The sequence below is a fragment of the Geotrypetes seraphini genome, chromosome 1 (assembly GCF_902459505.1).
Source record: "Geotrypetes seraphini chromosome 1, aGeoSer1.1, whole genome shotgun sequence".
Taxonomy (NCBI): domain Eukaryota; kingdom Metazoa; phylum Chordata; class Amphibia; order Gymnophiona; family Dermophiidae; genus Geotrypetes; species Geotrypetes seraphini.
The window spans coordinates 135296231-135314094 of NC_047084.1; the positions used below are offsets into that span (position 1 = coordinate 135296231).

General features: G+C 43.9%; 1 protein-coding gene across 6 annotated transcripts in view; it reads left to right on the forward strand.

Moving 5' to 3' along the window:
* Positions 1-17864, forward strand: part of LARP1B (La ribonucleoprotein 1B) — a 277107-nt gene that overhangs the window by 198618 nt on the left and 60625 nt on the right. For all 6 annotated transcript variants that reach the window (XR_004538886.1, XM_033939051.1, XM_033939069.1 and 3 more), the window contains one exon: positions 14772-14941. Coding sequence is in view for 5 of the 6 variants with exons in the window: in XM_033939051.1 (XP_033794942.1) it covers positions 14772-14941 (170 nt within the window). In the remaining variant the exon portion in view is untranslated. The remainder of the gene's footprint in view (positions 1-14771; positions 14942-17864) is intronic.

The window sequence follows — 17864 nt, forward strand, 5'->3', positions numbered from 1 at the left end:
TGGAGCAGATTTGCATGCCTGGCACCTCCATTAAATGCAGATCTCTCTCATGCATATTCATTAGGGCTATCCTGAAAACTCGACTGGCCTGGTGGTCCTCCAGGAGAGGGTTGGGAACCACTGGGCTAGATTCACTAACCCTCTGATCTGTATGCGATCCGTGAATTCACTAAAGGCCTGCATGCAAATGGAGACAATAATTGGAACGCCCCCAGCCAACTACACAGATCGCTAAAGCCCTGACAGTAGTGACAGGAGAAACAGCCTCCTGTCAGGGCTTCTGTCACCGGCTTTTAAAAATTTTTTTTCATCGGGCAGATATTTTGCGTATTTTACACACGCAAAATATCTGCCTGATTTAAAAAAAAAAAAAATTAAACTTCCCCTTCCAACAAGTGCCCCAAACACCCCTCCTTCCTCGAACCCCACAAAAAATTTGTCCTGGCGCCGCCATTTAAACCCCTCCGACCGGCATACCACAGCACCCACCTACATGACCGGCCCACCCCTGGCTGGGCCAGGCCCAAACTGGCACTCCCTTTTTCAAAGTTGGCAGCAGGAGGGGTGCGCTGTCCCTCCTGCTCCATAGGCCGACCAACCCCCTGGCCGGGCCCGACCCGGCACCCCCGTACCTCAAAGTTGGGAGCAGGCAGAGTGCTCAGTACCTCTTTCTCCTTAGGCCTCCCGCAAAGTCTTCGGAGAGCAGGAGGAACCGCAAAGTCCTCCTCCTGCCCTTCATGATGCACTGCCAATGTGAGCCTTAGGCCCCGCCCCGTTGCATCATGTGATGCATGGGGAGAAGCCTAAGGCCTTGATTGGCTCAGGCTCCTACCTTGGGAGGGGCCTGGGGCGTCTGAGCTAATCAGGGCCTTAGGCTCCTCTCCATGTATCACATGATGCAACGGTGCGGGGCGTAAGGCTCAAATTAGCAGTGTGTCATGAGGAGGGGCAGGAGCAGGAGGACTTTGCAGTTCCTCCTGCTCCCCAAAGAATTCGCGGGATGCCTGAGGAGCAGAAGGGACTGAGCACCCCTCCTGCTCCCAACTTTGAGGTACAGGGGTGCCGGGTCGGGCCCGGCCAGGGGGTTGGTCGGCCTATGGAGCAGGAGGGACCCAGCACCCTCCTGCTCCCGAAGATGGAGGGAGCCTTGCCCTAAGGAGCAGGAGGGACTGGGCACACCTCCTACTCCCAACATTTTTAAAGGTACGGGGAGGAGGGTGGGTCCGGCCAGCCTGACCAGACCAGGGGTGGGCTGATCAAGTGCGGTGGCCCGGTCGGGGGTGGGCCGTGCTAGCAGGAGGGAGGCCTAAAAACAGACTGAGCATACCTGCTATCATTCAATGCTTCCAGATGACCTTAAATCCGCCAATTTGAATCTTGGAGTTTAGCCATATAGTTTGATTTGTCGATTTATAGATTGGAATAGATGTTAAATTACTAACATATCGCAGAGTTTTCCATGTATCCATAAATATTCGGTTTTCTTTATACAATCTAGGCATTTTAATACTAAGAACATGACATAAATATAGAGGGAACATGAGTCGCCATTCCAACCACAACCAATATGGGGTATTGTCAATGAGCTCTGGGAGGACCCAGTACATACTCTGGTGCAAAATATAGGCTTGATGATACCTATAGAAATTGGGAAAATTTACCCCACCCTCCGCAATTGGTTTTTGTAAAGATACTAAAGTAATTCTAGGAGTTTTGCCCAGCCAAACAAATTTTGTAAGAATACTGTTTAACTTTTTATAAAAGGACCCTTAAAAAAAACTGGTAACATTCCCATCTGATAACAAACCACAGGTAATATCATCATTTTAATAGTTTGAACTCTCCCCCACCAAGACGGATGTAGTGGATTCCATTGCTCGCACATTTCTGTTACCTTCTACAATAAAGATTTTTCATTCTCTTTCATTGTGTCTTCCAGCTTGTTTTTTATCCAAATTCCCAAGTATTTTAATCCACCTTCCTTCCATACAAAAGAAAATGAATCAAACAAGCCCATGCCCTCTTGCCCCGCGGCACCCCAACTCGATGGGGCAAGAGGGAGCCCAAGCCCTCCTGCCCCACAATCCCCCCCGGGCTGAATCCGTTGGGGCCAGGAGGGAGCCCAAGCCTTCCTGGCCCGGCGATCTCCCCCCACCACACTATCCGGCCAGGAGGGAGCCCAAGCCCTCCTGGCCCGCGACCCCCTCTAACCCCCCCCCCCACTAAAATACGGGCAGGAGGGATCCCAAGCCCTCCTGCCCTTGACGCAACCCCCCCAACGACAGCCCACAAACCCCCAATCGACCCCCCGCCCCCACCCCCCTTTCCCATACCTCAAAAAATGTTGGCAGGACGGACGGGTACCAAGCCCATCCGGCATGCCAGCTAGCGCAGGAATGGGGCTGGATTGGCCCAGGCAGCTCAAACCCCGCCCACAGGTGGGGCCTGAGGCGCCTGAGCTAACCAGAATAGACCCAGGAGCCTTGGGCTCCTCCTGTTGGCGGGGCCTTAAACACATGGGCCGGGTTGGGTCCATGTGCCTAAGGCCCCGCCCACAGCAGAGGCATAAGGCTCCCAGGCCTATTCTGGTTGGCCCAGGTGCCTCAGGCCTCACCTGTGGACGGGATTTGAGCTGCCTGGGCCAATCCAGCCCCATTCCTGCACTAGCTGGCATGCCGGATGGGCTTGGTACCCGTCCGTCCTGCCAACATTTTTTGAGGTATGGGAAAGGGGGGTGGGGGGCGGGGGGTCGATTGGGGGTTCGGGGGCGGTCATTGGGGGGGTTGCGTCAAAGGCAGGAGGGCTTGGGATCCCTCCTGCCCGTATTTTAGTGGGGGGGTCTGGGTTAGAGGGGGGTCGCGGGCCAGGAGGGCTTGGGCTCTCTCTTGCCCCGATGTCATCTGGGGGTGGGGGGCGGATTCTGTAACCGGTGTTTTTGACAGACACCAGTTACAGAATCTAGCTTTTAGGCGAAGGACTGGCTCCTCCACCTAAAAGCCCTTATTTTGAACGTTTGGGGCTTAGGCTTTTTTTAGGTTGATTATATGGTGTAAGTTTAGACGTAGTGGTGGTCTGGGCGTTTAAACAGCTGAACCTAGAGGCAGGCCATTATTTTTTTTAAAAAACCTCCTTTTGGACATTTTTTTTGATAATGGACATTTTCCCTGCTTCTACTTTCAACGTTTAAGGCCTTAGGCCAAAAGGGGATTTAGACCTTTTTTTTTTTTTTTTATGCCCCTATATATCAAGACTCAAGGTGAACAAAGCTTTGGGACCGGACAAACTAGACCTCAGGGTGCTCAGGGAGTTGAGTGACGTCCTGGCGGAACCATTATCCGCGCTCTTCAATCTTTCCCTAAGTACAGGAAGAGTCCCGTTGGATTGGAAAATGGCTAACGTCATTCCACTCCACAAAAAGGGATGCAGGACGGAGGCTGAGAATTATAGACCGGTGAGTCTCACATCGATAGTGAGTAAACTTATGGAAACACTAATCAAATGCCAATTGGATACGATCCTGAACGAGGAGAATCTACGAGATCCCCATCAACATGGTTTTACGAAGGGAAGGTTCTGCCAATCAAATCTGATCAGCTTCTTTGACTGGGTAACAAGAAAGCTGGATATAGGGGAGACCCTGGACGTCGTGTACTTGGACATCAGCAAATAGTTTGATAGCGTCCCACACCGCAGGTTATTGAGCAAGATGGGTTCGATGGGACTGGGTGAAACATTAACCGCATGGGTTAGGGACTGGCTTAGAGGTAGACTTCAGAGGGTAGTGGTAAACGGTACCCTCTCCGATACGACGGAGATGATCAGTGGAGTGCCGCAGGGCTTGGTCTTGGGCCCGATCCTATTTAACATCTTCGTGAGAGACTTGGCTGAGGGGCTTTGAGGTAAAATTACATTATTCGCCGATGACTCCAAACTATGCAACATGGTAGGCAACCGCACAACAGATGAAAGCACAGTGCCCGACAAAAGCTCAATGCCCGACAGTATGACGCAGGACCTACTCCTGCTGGAGCATTGGTCAAAGACTTGGCAACTAAGTTTCAATGCCAAAAAATGCAAGGTCATGCACCTTGGTGGCAAAAATCCATGCAGGACTTACACCCTAAATGGTGAGATCCTAGCAAGGACTGTAGCAGAACGTGACTTGGGGGTGATCATTAACGAAGACATGAAGACTGCCAATCAAGTGGAGAAAGCTTCATCAAGGGCTAGACAAATCATGGGCTGTATCCATAGAAGTTTCGTCAGCCGTATGCCCGAGGTCATAATGCCGTTGTACAGATCCATGGTGAGACCCCATCTGGAATACTGTGTACAATTCTGGAGGCCGCATTATTAAAAAGATGTGCGGAGAGTTAAGTCGGTTCAGCTAATGGCCACCAGGATGGTCTCAGGACTCAAGGATCTCCCATATGAGGAACGACTGGGTAAGTTGCAGCTGTACTCACTCGAGGAACGCAGAGAGAGGGGAGACATGAACGAGACGTTCAAATATGTCACAGGCCATATCAAGGTGGAAGAGGATCTCTTTTTCCTTAAAGGACCCACGGCAACAAGAGGGCATCCGTTGAAAATCAGGGGTGGGAAATTTCATGGTGACACCAGAAAATATTTCTTCACCGAAAGGGTGGTTGATCACTGGAATAATCTTCCACAACAGGTAATTGAGGCCAGCTGTGTGCCAAATTTTAAGAAAAGATGGGATTGGCATGTGGGATCTCTTCATGGAGGTTAGTTAGGGGGTGGGCCATTAGTGTGGGCAGACTAGATGGGTCGTGGCCCTTTTCTGCCTTCATGTTCTATGTTTCTATGTTTAGTGGAAGAACTTCAGATTTACTCCAATTTATCTTATACCCTGAAAATTTTCCAAATTTCTCAATCAATTCAAGTAAGCATGGAATGGTTGTTTCTGGATTTCTCAAATGAAGCAAAATATCATCTGCATATGCAGAGACTTTGTATTCCCGATCTGAATAAGGAATACCCTGTATCTCCTTCACTTGCTAAATAGCTAATAACAAGGGTTCCAAAACAATATCAAAAAGCAAAGGAGATAGGGGACAACCTTGTCTAATCCCCCTCCGGAAAATAAAGCGTTCTGAAAAATTATTATTAATATACAATTTTGCAACCGGGGAACTATACGATGTTTGAATTATTTGTATAAAACTTGAACCTATTCCAAACCATTCCATAGCTTGATACATGAAGGTCCATTCCATCCAATCAAAGGCTTTTTCTGCATCCAAGGACACAGAAAAAGCCGGATCTTTCATGGCTTTTGTTAAATTCAACATATGAAAAGCCAATCTTGTGTTATTAGATGAATGTCTCTTAGCAACGAACCCAGTTTGGTACATATCAATAATAAAAGGGAGAGCCTTAGCTAAGTATAAAGCCAATGTCTTAGCCAAAAGTTTTCCATCTACATTGATTAGCGGATAGGCCTGTAATTTGAAACCAACGTGGGATCTTTATTTGGCTTTGGCAAAACTATAGTCAATGATTCTGCCATAGTACCTGTAATGCAACCCTTAGTTAGTTGAGTCTGATATAATTTTAATAAATGAGGCAATAGAGTAACTTGAAATGATTTATAAAATTCTACCATATACCCATCACCACCTGGAGCGGATCCAACTTTAAGCGACTTTAACGCTGATTCCACTTCTTTTAATGATATAGGCTCTTCTAAACTTTTTTTTATATGCTCAGGAATTTTCGGCCCTTCTATTAACTTCAAAAATTCTAACCTGGGGTGTCCAACCTGCAGCCCCGTGAAGTATTTTGTGCGTCCCCAGTCGAGGGCGATGCAGTGTTTTCCTCTGCTGTCCCTGGGTGTTTACCATCTTGCCGGCTCCCTCCTCTTTCGTACTGCAGCATTTGCACGTTTGGCCCCAGAAACATTTTTTTCAGCCAATGCGGCCCAGGGAAGCCAAAAGGTTGGACACCCCTGTTCTAAACCATCTTTTTCCCTATCTTCATAAGGCTCAGAAGAGTATAGGTCTTTTTAAAAATTGACTTAAAATACTACCAATTTGAGTATGTGTCTCTCCTTTCTCATCCTTTATTGCAATAATTTTTGTTGTTCTTTTCTTTGCTTTAAGATAATTTGCCAATAATCTTCCTGCCTTATTTGAGCTTCCATAATAAAGAGTTTGTTGGGAAAACAAATCTTTCCTTAACAATTTTGAAGATATCTCATTATATTTACCTTTTGCTTTTAATATAGCCGGTAGGGTACTTTGCTCCCACTTTTCAACTAATTTAGCTTCCAACTGTTTAATTTTTTTTTCCAAATTGAAAAATTGATTTTTAAGTTGTTTTCTAATATATGCTGAATATGAAATAATATTACCTCTCATAGTGGCCTTAAATGCATCCCATAATGTTTCTATGGTAATTTCTTCTGAAGTGTTAATTTGAAAAAATTCAATCATTTTTAATTTAAATTCCTCAAGGAAATTTGAATCCGCAATCAATGTATTATCAAATCTCCATAAAGACCTACTATTCTCCTATTCAGCAAACTTAAATTCAATCCATACACCACCATAATCAGACAAAATGATGGATCTATGGAAGCTTTTGTCACTTGTTGTACTATTTGATTTGAGACAAAAATATAATCTATTCTTGAGAAGGATTTATGAACTTGTGAGCAAAAAGAAAATTCCCGATCATCAAAATGAAGTATCCGCCATATATCTTTCAAATCACAAGATTGTACCAAATTATCTAATCCTAATGACTTCATAATTTTACTTGGTTTTTTTATCCATTACTGAATCCACAAAAGCATTAAAATCTCCAGCCACTACTAAATTAGAAGCAGCCAGTGGTAGAATTAATTGTTGTAACTTCTTTAAAAATTCAATTTGATTCGTATTTGGGGCATATACATTAAAGAAATCCAGGGTATTTTTTTTCCCATGCTCATTTTCACATGTACCCACCCACCCAAAAGATCAGAATCAATCAATTGAAAATTAGCTGTGCATTTTTTATTTACTAATATGGCAAACCCTGCTTTTTTGCCAACTGCAGGGGCAAAAAAACTGCTTTACCCATCCCCCTTCCAGCTTTTTTGACTCCACCATTGATAGGTGCGTCTCCTGTATATAACAGCATTCTGTTGTTTCAAGAAGGCAACCATTTTTTTCTTTTTTATTTGATTTTAAGGCCATTAACATTTAAGGAGAAAATTTTAATCTCCATTGTTAGTTCTAAGTTTCAGAAACGTAATCAAACATAATATTTAGCATTATTTAAATTAACATGAATAGACACCATTACCCAGTTCTTAAAATTTTGAAAGTTAAACTTTTCTACCCCAAACCCTTCCTTCCCTACCCGTTCTCCCACCCTTCCAACCCAAATCATTATTAAAAGTGAAAACTTGGTTACACACATATTAGACCAGGCAACAAAAGACCCCCTACAGACTATCAGAAAATCTTCACCAAAAAATAAGTCACTTAAACATAAATAATATTTTATCAATTAACCTATTATAATTCATAAATTATATAATATGATATATTTACATACGTATCTATATAGAGATTAAAACTATAATCATATATTATATAGAAGAAAAATAAGTTATATTTTAAATCCCTAGTCCACCCAATACTCCAATTAATGAAATATGTTCTCAATTTTTATAAAATTTTAGAAAGTTTTTATGAACCAATTCATATTATATAAATTAAAATAACAATAAAATTTTCATTTTCCTCAATAATTCCTATTATAATTTATTACTTATTCACAATTATTTTGTTAATTATTAAATACCATATCCTTCCTTCTAAATTAATTATTATTAAATTATTATTATATAAATAATTCCCTTAAAACAAATATTTCATTTCATTTTACAAAATCATAAATGATCTCTCAAAATGCAATATAGACTCATTTTAAAATCATTCAATATAACTCTCATATCCATTTAATGAATGTTTATATAAATATATATTAAACTCTATCATTTTAATTAGAGCCTTCAGAATTTCAAATAAATTTTATACATCTTATTACATTCTACCAACACTTCCATCCAATAAAGAAAAATTGTATTCAAATAAACTCAAAATCATATTAAATCCCAACCTAAGGATGTCTCAGGAAAGAGCACAGACATTTAGGAACATTCTAATAACTTCACCAACAAGTGTGTCAGTTTCTCCTCTGTGTTGTCTCCGGAGATAGGCATGCTTTTCCATTACACTTAAGAGTCTTACAATTCTATTTGTTGTCAAAATCAATATCCAGCTAACTCTTGATCACTGCAATGTATGCTCATTCCCTCTCAGAATCATAATAGCTTGCTTACTTTCTCAATCAGGACATATTAGCAGCCACAAGATTCAATTTCTGTCATATTCTTTTTATTCAAGTACTCCAACACTTACATTGTCTCCTCCAAGGCTGAAAGTGCCATCTTGCAAGACCTTTTTGTGCATTTTATGCTCCTTGCCAACAATCTTTTCAGTATCAATTTTCCAATGTAAACTGACACTATCTTTTGCAATTCATCCTCCTCATAATCTTCATCCTGCTTCTGGACAGTATCCATCATCTGCTTGGCCTCTCTGGGGAGTGTTATCAATCACAAACAGACCATTACGTAATTTATGTTACTTGTTCCCACAGCTAATGATACTTCTCAGCTAACAGCTTTTGTAGCTGAAAGTCAGATCTAGGTAGTTGTTGGGTGCGACCTTAGTTGTGTCAATGGAGCTCGAATTTCAGTTTCCTGGAGAACTCATTTGCATAACAATGCGTGATCACAAAGATCCAGGAGATTCCCTAGTGATTCTATTAAAATCCATTTTGTATATTATCCCAGGACAAGCAGGCAGGTATTCTCACTAATGGGTGACGTGATCCAACAGAGCCCCGATGCGGACGCTTCTTTGAAGAAAACTCGAAGTTTCAAGTCACCCGCGCATGCGCGAGTGCCTTCCCGCCTGATGCACCGGGTGTGTCTCCTCAGTTCTTACTTTTCCGCGGAGCCGAGAAGTCGGTCTTCGACTCTGCGCAAAGTCCCTTCGCTTGTGCCTTCTAAGTCCGCAGTTTTGATTTTAATTGATCGTAATCGCTGATTTTCATTGTGTTCTATTGTTTTTTAAAAAAAAAAAATTTCTTCGTACCGTTCGACCGGGCAGGCCACGTGGCCGCAGCCCTGCGGCTTCGATCTTGCGGCGGAGCTTTTTCAGCCTATGTCCCAGCCTATCACCGGTTCTAAAAAGTGTGCCAAGTGCCAACGCGCGATTTCGCTAACGGACCCTCATCGATGCTGTATTCGGTGTCTCGGGCCTGAACATCTCCCGAAATCGTGCCGGCCTTGCTCCACACTCACCGCACGTGCTTTCAAGCGCCGTTGCGTCCTGTGGGAATCGCTCTTCATGGAGTACTCGACAGAGCCGTCGACCTCAAAGGGACCTGCACCTTCGACATCATCCGCAGCCCCACAGTCTTCCACCTCTGCGGCGCCGAGTCTCATCAAGCCCGCCTCGTTTGTCCCGGCTCAGACTCCAGCGCCTGCTGCGATGCCTTCCTCAACCTCCTCAGGTCAGGTAGCCCAGCAGCTCCCAGTCGTGTTGAAAGTGCCTAAGGCCTGGAAGTCCAAGCACTCATACGCTGCTCTGAGGGAACGCGAGGCCCGCGCAGGTGGTCCCATTTCAGATGCGGATCCATCCTTGCCGGCCTCGTTCCAGACCATGCTACAGAAGCACTTCATCGAGCTCTTTACCACGATGGGGCCTCAGCTTCTCTCCCAAATCCAGCCTGGGCACCCGGAGGCCTCCCGCGAAGTCGAGCCGCCTCCAGTGCCTCAGTGGGAAACACACTCTCAACAGGGAGCAGAGTCTCTGCGAGTGTCCGGTCTGGCAACAATGCATGCATCGCAAGGAGCAGAGTCTTTTCCCATGCCACCTTTGGAACCGACGCACTCGATGCAAGGAGCAGAGTCTTTGCGAGTGCCTCCGTTGGAGCCGAATCACTCGATGCAAGGAGCAGAGTCTTTGCAAGTGCCTCTGTTGGAGCCGATTCATTCAATGCAAGGAGCAGAGTCTTTGCGAATGCCTCCATTGGAACCGATCACCCCGACGGGGTTCGAACCTCTACAGCAGCAACCCCTGCTTCGATCGACCGCTTCCAGCCCCATCCACTACCTGGGGGCCTCAACGAAGCCTACCTCGCCCTGTCCATCGAGGCCAACCTCTCGACACCGATCGAGACATTCCTTGAGACATTCTTCCAGGCACGCCTCGCCTCAGCGGAAACAAGCATACCTGGAGTATTCACCCCCACCAATGCCAGAACTCGAGGACACAATGGGATCTTTTTCACCATCTCGATCCCTGTCCCCAGCGGATCCGGAAGCCTCGACCTCATCGAGCCCATCATGAAGCCAGGCAACGGCAGACCAATTGTCCTTCTCCTCGTTCCTCCGACAGATGGCTGAGGACATGAACATACCATTGGACACGGGTTCCAAATTCTCAAAGGAATACCTGGAGACTATGCGCCTCCCTCAACCACCCGCTGAGTCCCTTAAGCTTCCGTTGCACAAGCTTCTGGACCAGACTTTCGCTCGATACGCCAAGACACCTTACTCCATCTCTGCTGTCCCGAGTAAACTGGACACCAGGTACCGCACGGTCCATCGCAAAGGGTTCGACAGCTCTCAACTCTCCCACCAGTCCCTGTTGGTGGAGTCATCATTGAAGCAATCTCATCCCTACCAGGTTTACACCGCCGTCCCGCCTGGCAGAGAAGGGAAAACCATGGACCGATTCGGCAGGAGAGTGTACCAGAACTCCATGATGGCCTCGAGAGTTCTGAACTACAACTTCCACTTCACAACATACTTGGAGTTCCTCCTATCGGTATTCCAGAAGTTTATGCCCTACGTGGACACGAGGGCACACTTCGAGTACCAAGAAGCGCTGGCCTCGCTATCCCAGCTCCGGGTACAGTTGATGCAGTCCTCGTACGACGCCTTTGAGCTCGCGGCTCGGGCAACAGCGTGCTCAGTGGCCATGCGCCGGCTGGCATGGCTAAGGACCATCGACATGGTATTCCTCCTTATCTTCTGCTCTAGATTATCTTTTGCACTTATCCACCTCTGGCCTCAAGTCTACATCGATCTGAGTCCATCTCAGTGCAATTGCTGCTTTCCATCAGCCTATTGAAGGGAAAATCCTCCCTGCTCATCCAGTGGTTTCCAGATTCATGAAAGGACTTTTCAATGTCAAACCTCCTATCAAACCGCCTCCAGTGGTTTGGGACTTCAATGTTGTTCTTGCTCAATTGATGAAGCCTCCATTTGAACCAATGTCTACGGCTCATCTTAAGTATCTCACTTGGAAAGTGATGTTTTTCATTGCCCTCACGTCTGCTCGACGAGTCAGAGAGCTGCAAGCTTTAGTAGCTGACCCACCTTTCACTGTCTTCCATCATGACAAGGTGGTCCTCCGTACTCATCCTAAATTCCTACCTTAAGTGGTTTCAGAATTTCATCTCAACCAATCCATTGTTCTTCCAGTGTTCTCTCCAAAGCCTTATTATCACCCTGGAGAATCAGCCCTTCATACTCTGGACTGTAAATGTGCTTTGGCCTTCTATTTGGAACGTACCAAACCACACAGAACTGCTCCTCAACTTTTTGTCTCCTTCGATCCAAACAAGTTGGGACATCCAATCTCTAAGCGTATCATCTCCAACTGGATGGCTGCTTGTATCTCTTTCTGCTATGCCCAGGCTGGATTACAACTACAGAGTCAAGTCACAGCCTATAAAATCAGAGCAATGGCAGCTTCAGTAGCTTTCCTCAGATCTACACCTATTGAGGAAATTTGCAAAGCTGCTACTTGGTCCTCGGTTCATACTTTTACCTCTCACTATTGTCTGGATGTTTTCTCCAGACGGGTTGGCCATTTTGGCTAGAGAGTATTACAAAATTTATTCTCCTAATTTGCCAAGTTGTTGTTTCTACAAGCAAGTCTGCTTGCGAGGCTGTCCGCATCCGGGCTCCGTCAGTGACGTCACCCATATATGAGAATAGCTGTCTGCTGTCCCTGGATAACACCTGTTACGGTAAGTAACTGTGCTTTCTGGAATGTTGCCCGCCTCACTGCTGTAACCTCATGCAAGCGCTTTCCTGCATCTGTACGCGATTGTGAGGTGGAGTGGATAATCGTGTACAGATGCAGGAAAGCGCTTGCGTGAGGTTACAGCAGTGAGGCAGTGCAGCTTGTGCGTTTGTATGTAATCTCGTGAACTCTCGCAAAATTCAGCACCTCTCCTGGCAGTGACTGCTTGATGTAAGATGGCGGTTGTGTCTGGTACTGGAGGAGGTGAGAGCTGAAGGCTGCGGACGTGACTACCAGACACTTAAGGCACTAATATTCCAGGCACAAGTCAGATATTTATTCTCACCTCTACAAAAAAGCCTAGAGGACTACACCAAAATCTTTTCTCTTGCAGTTGATACTTTAGATTAGAATCTAAATCACAATTTTGCATGAGGTAAAACTTCACTTTCTACATGTCGCACTGCTTTCAACTGTGTATAGCTGAAATTATCAGAAGCAATTAAGGAAAGATTTATAAACTATATTGAGTTTTACCTCATGCAAAGTTGTCTTTTCTTTAATAAGACATTAACTATTTTTTTCTGCGGCCCTCCAAGTACCTACAAATCCAAAATGTGGCCCTGCAAAGGGTTTGAGTTTGAGACCACTGACCTAGAGCATGTAAAAACATTTATCTTTGTGTTGAGATGTACAAAATATAGCAATGGTGTATGAGCCAATTCTGCAGTACAGAAGCTTATAGATAACCTTTTGTTAAAATATATGAAATGTTTCATATTTACTTGAAACAAATAATATTTAATATGTCTAAGCTTAAGTAAGTCAGTCTATCCATCAATTAGCCATATATTTGGTCAAACGTGAAGCTTTAAAGGGAACAGCAAAATAAATACAGTGGTGCCTCGCATAAAGAACGCCTCGCACAGCGAACGCTGCACACAACGAACTTCATGTCATGATTCATACAACGAACTTTGTTTCACACAACGAAGTCGCCCGAGCTTCCACGATCGCTGCCGATGTATTGCATCCTTCCGCGCAGGCACTGCAGGCAGTCGTTAGTCACTGCGCTTAACGCGTTTCACATAACGAACTTTTCGCATAACAAACTTGCTCCTGGAACGAATTAAGTTCGTTGTGTGAGGCACCACTGTAGTTTGGTTTCTGTGCATTTACAATTAAAATTTAATGATAATACAGAGCACTTGTAGACTGTTATCCTATTAAAAGATCATCTAGGATTTTATGGTATACAGTTTTAAAAATTATGGATAAACATTTTGCTGTATATCAGTTGTTCCTAAGAGATCCATAGTGAATATTCATGAGATTTATATGCACTATGAGTACCTCCATTACATGTAAAATTTTCTCATATCTATGCATTGTGGGTTTTCTGAAAACCTGATTGGATGGGAGTCACCTAGCTAAGGTTTGAGAACCACTGCTTTATATGAACTCAGTGAAGCTTTCAGGACTTGGTATAGTGTGATCAGTTTGGTTTCCCTTGCTGCCAAATTCTGAGGATGCTTCACAATATTTTTGTACAAACTAAGAGTTACAGGAGACAATGCAATTGATTCTAAACTATTTTGCAGCCACCAAATTAATTGCTTAAACAGTATGGTCTGGATTCACAAACATGTTGCCTTACATTAGGTGCGGGCAAGCACCTAAATCGCGCCTACTGGTGCCTAATGTAAGTGGTTTATTTGGGATTAAGTGGTGCAATAATTGGTCATGCCATTAAAACCTAAAGCTGCTGCTACACATCCTCCAGGTCTGTCGCCTAAGTCCCTGGTGGCTAGTGGCGCATAAGGCCAAAGCCCAAAAGTGCTTTGGCCGAAATGCTCCACTGGCTGCAATTCTGACAGGACCCTGGGTGCCTGTTAAACCCTGGCCTATATTTCCAGCACCTAGGGTCCCTGCTCACCGCAATTCTGGAAGCAGCACCTGTCAATGATTGATAAGTGGCAGGTGCCCATTTGATCAGCCTTTGTGTATCTACAAGCAAAACTAATAATAAAGAATCCAAAATTACAACTAATGAGCGCATGTTTTCTTTTAGCTCTAATTGTATTAGTGGGGGGCAGTGCAGTATATACTTAGCTTAAAAAACGATCTGGATACTTTTCTGGAGGATGGGTCCATTAGCAACAGGGACAGCGCTCCCTATTAGGATCTATTGGCTACTTTCAAATTATTCAGATTGAGCCCCATGAGAAATGGGGTGGCTGTGTTCTGTGGACTAGAGGAAACTGGATGGCTCAATATTGGTATGGAGATAGTCAGCCCTCTTCTTTAGGTTTATTATCTCAGATATGGGTCACACTGGTAGTAAATTACAGCGAAGAACTGGTGATGTTGATCCCATTCCCAGAGAAAAAGAGACCAAATTATATAGAGAAACATTGATGCACAGTGGTAAGACAGTGTGTAGAAAATTGTGATGTCTTTTCCATCTGCTGCTCTTCTGTGAGTAAGTGGATGACTTAATTTTCCTGGGCCGGTGCCATTAAAGAGGACCAAATTCACCTTGAACAATATTTAGAAGAATTACTTATGTCAGAAGATTGTTCATTATTATATAGTTGTGGTTGGGAATATCTAATAAATGAGCTGGCTTATCATTTGGTGTTTTAGAGTTATCTTCGGCATCGATGGCCCGTTCTTTGCCTGCTTGTGTTCCAGAACCTTCACGAATTCATCCTGTCAGAACACCCAGAACACCTCGTACACCTCGACTACAAGACCCAAACAAAACTCCAAGGTTCTACCCTGTTGTTAAAGAAGCTAGAACACTTGATGTAAAGGTAAAAGTGTCTGCACTACAAAATGAAAGTAATGCATAGAGACTGTGTTGGATCTGTATATCCTCTATAATAAAATCCTAAGCGCACTTAGGACGGCGTGTTTCCTGACAGCATGCTGTGTCCCTCCGTGCTGAATTCCATTTTCGAACACAGAGGCAGAGAACACGCTGGCGACTCCCCCCTCCCGCTCTCACTCACCAACCACTGCCGCTGCTCCTCTTCAAAGCAGGCTGCTTTGAAGAGGAAGGCAGACGCGAATGGACCAGGAAGCCGGATGCTGGACAGAGGGAGCAGGTAAGGGGTGCTGCTGGACAGGGGGAGAGGTAACAGGAAGGGAGGCCTACTGCTGGACAGGGGGAGCAGGGAAGAGGTGCTGCTGGACAGGGGAGAAGGTAAAAGGAAGGGAGAAGGCCTACTGCTGGACAGGGAGTTTCAAGTTTATTAGGATTTGATATACCGCTTATCAAGGTTATCTAAGCGGTTTTTACAATCAGGTACTCAAGCATTTTCCCTATCTGTCCCGGTGGGCTCACAATCTATCTAAAGTACCTGGGGCTATAGAGGACTGAGTGACTTGCCCAGGGTCACAAGGAGCAGCGCAGGGTTTGAACCCACAACCCCAGGGTGCTGAGGCTGTAGATCCAACCACTGCGCCACACACTCCAGAGCCACACACAGAGCAGGCAAGGGATGGTGGTGGACAGCCAAGGAAAGAGAGAGACAGAAAGAAAGACAGAAAGCAGCCAAGGAGAGAGAAAGAAAGACAGACACACACACACACATCTATTCTAGCACCCATTAATGTAACGGGCTTAAAGACTAGTCTTTTTAATATTCTGCCAAATACAGGTAGTCTCCTCTTTGTGAATGCAACCAATGAGAGGGATTTGGAAGGGAGTTATAAAGAAAGTGAATCCCAGCCATTGCCGAAATGCACAAATTTAAGTAGGTTTCAAGGTTTGCCTATATGAAGTTGCAAAAGGATCTTAGTCCTCTGTGAAAGGGGCTGGATTAATTCACAGAGAAGGTTTGCGTTCAAACTGAGGAAAACTCTGCCTGATAGCTGGGATGAAGGATTTGTGGGTACCTCGGCCTCAGACACTCCTCCTGCACCCCCACATGTCAGTGAGAAGGGCTGTGTAGGAAGGTGAGTCAGAATCAGAAAAAGAGATGGTTTGCACCTTCAAGAAAGCAAAGGAGTTGCCTGTGAATGATGTAAATGTGGAAATCTAGAATTTTAAAAAATTTGTTTTCAGTGGAGAAGTGGCAATTTTTTACTATTTGGTGTTCATTATTATTGAAATGGTTTTGTTGGACACTGTTTGCCTGGTTAATACTAATTTGTTGATAATTGGACTATCATACAAGGATGTAAATCTGATTAAATAGTTAGCAAGGGGAAAGGGGGTGGAACTTTGAAATACTGCCCTTTTGTAGTTATACAACCACACTCAAAACAGTTTACATATATACAGGTACTTATATTGTACCTGGGGCAATGGAGAATTTTAAGTGACTTACCCAGGGTCACAAGGAGCAGCCAGGGATTTGATCCCACAACTTCTGAGTGCAGAGGCAGCAGCTCTACCACTAGGTCTCCATGCTCTGGATGGAATAAAGGGAATATGGAAGAAAATAATTTCTCCAGAGACGAGCAGTGGAATATGCAGGCACACTTGTTGGTGAGGTCATCTGACTGAGCCTGAATGATGGTGCTCTCCCCTAACTTGGTAAACTTTTGAGCTTACTGGGCATGTGCAGGAGTCCATACACCTACAGCTCCTCCCCTCAGCTTGTCAGTTTTTTCTTCGGCCACTCCTGACAGATCACAGCTCTCCCCTCTCTTCCTAAAAAAAATAAGTAATAATAATTTAATAGGAGATAATCAATACCTTAAATCATCTTTTAAATCCCTCTACTTAGAAAAATGGAAGAAACGTTTTCTTAAAAAAAAACAAAAAAACAACAACCCCAAAACCAAGGACAGTATTTATTTATTTTACTTCTGGAACATTTCCTACCATCAGACATTGCCTCGGAAGCAGCACCAGTATTTTGAAGTAGCCGCATCGTTCTTTTTGGACCCCAGTTAGATTGAATAAGTTGGATAATTCAAAGTCTAATAGATGCTGGCACTGTCATCTTGACATAGGAACATTGGATCATTTACTGTTTTATTGCCCTAAGATATTGGTTTTTTGGAAATCGATTTGGGGACATATTACTAATATTTTAGAATCTGAGATTCCTTTAACTTATGAAGTAGTAATCTGTGGTATCATTTTGTATATCAAAGATCCTCTAGATAAATATAAAAGAAGTCTCTTTTTAATTATGACAAGTACAGCTATACAATTGATTACAAGTAACTGGAAAAACTGGTGGGCAAGTTTATGTCAAATATATAAATATGAAAAAATGAGAGCTGATCAGTTAGGGAATTTAAAAAACTTTAATCTAATATGTCTTTTGTAGATTTAATATAATTATACATTTTGTTGTTAGAAGAATTGCACATCAAGGGAGGGAGGGTGGAGGGTGGGAGGAATATAAGGGTTATAATCAAATATTATTATGGATGGGTGCAGGGTGGTTTATAAGTTTAAAATATGTCCAAGTGGATAAATGTGTAATTTTATGTTTAAAATATGTAGTGAATTACGGAATTATGATAAATTATAGATACTTGAATGATAAAGAATAGTTTGTGTGTGGGGGGGGGGGTTATTGATCTGTAAGAATCTTGTAATATTTTAAGTGATGTCTATAGTGTAAATGTTTTATTTATTGTTCTTCACTTATTGAAATTATTTTAAAATGAATAAAGAATATAAAAAAAAAAAAAAAAGAAGTAGCTGCTAGGACCCTGAGGCAATTTTTTATCCTCTCAATAATGGAGGGCTGTTTCCAGTCAGCACTTCAT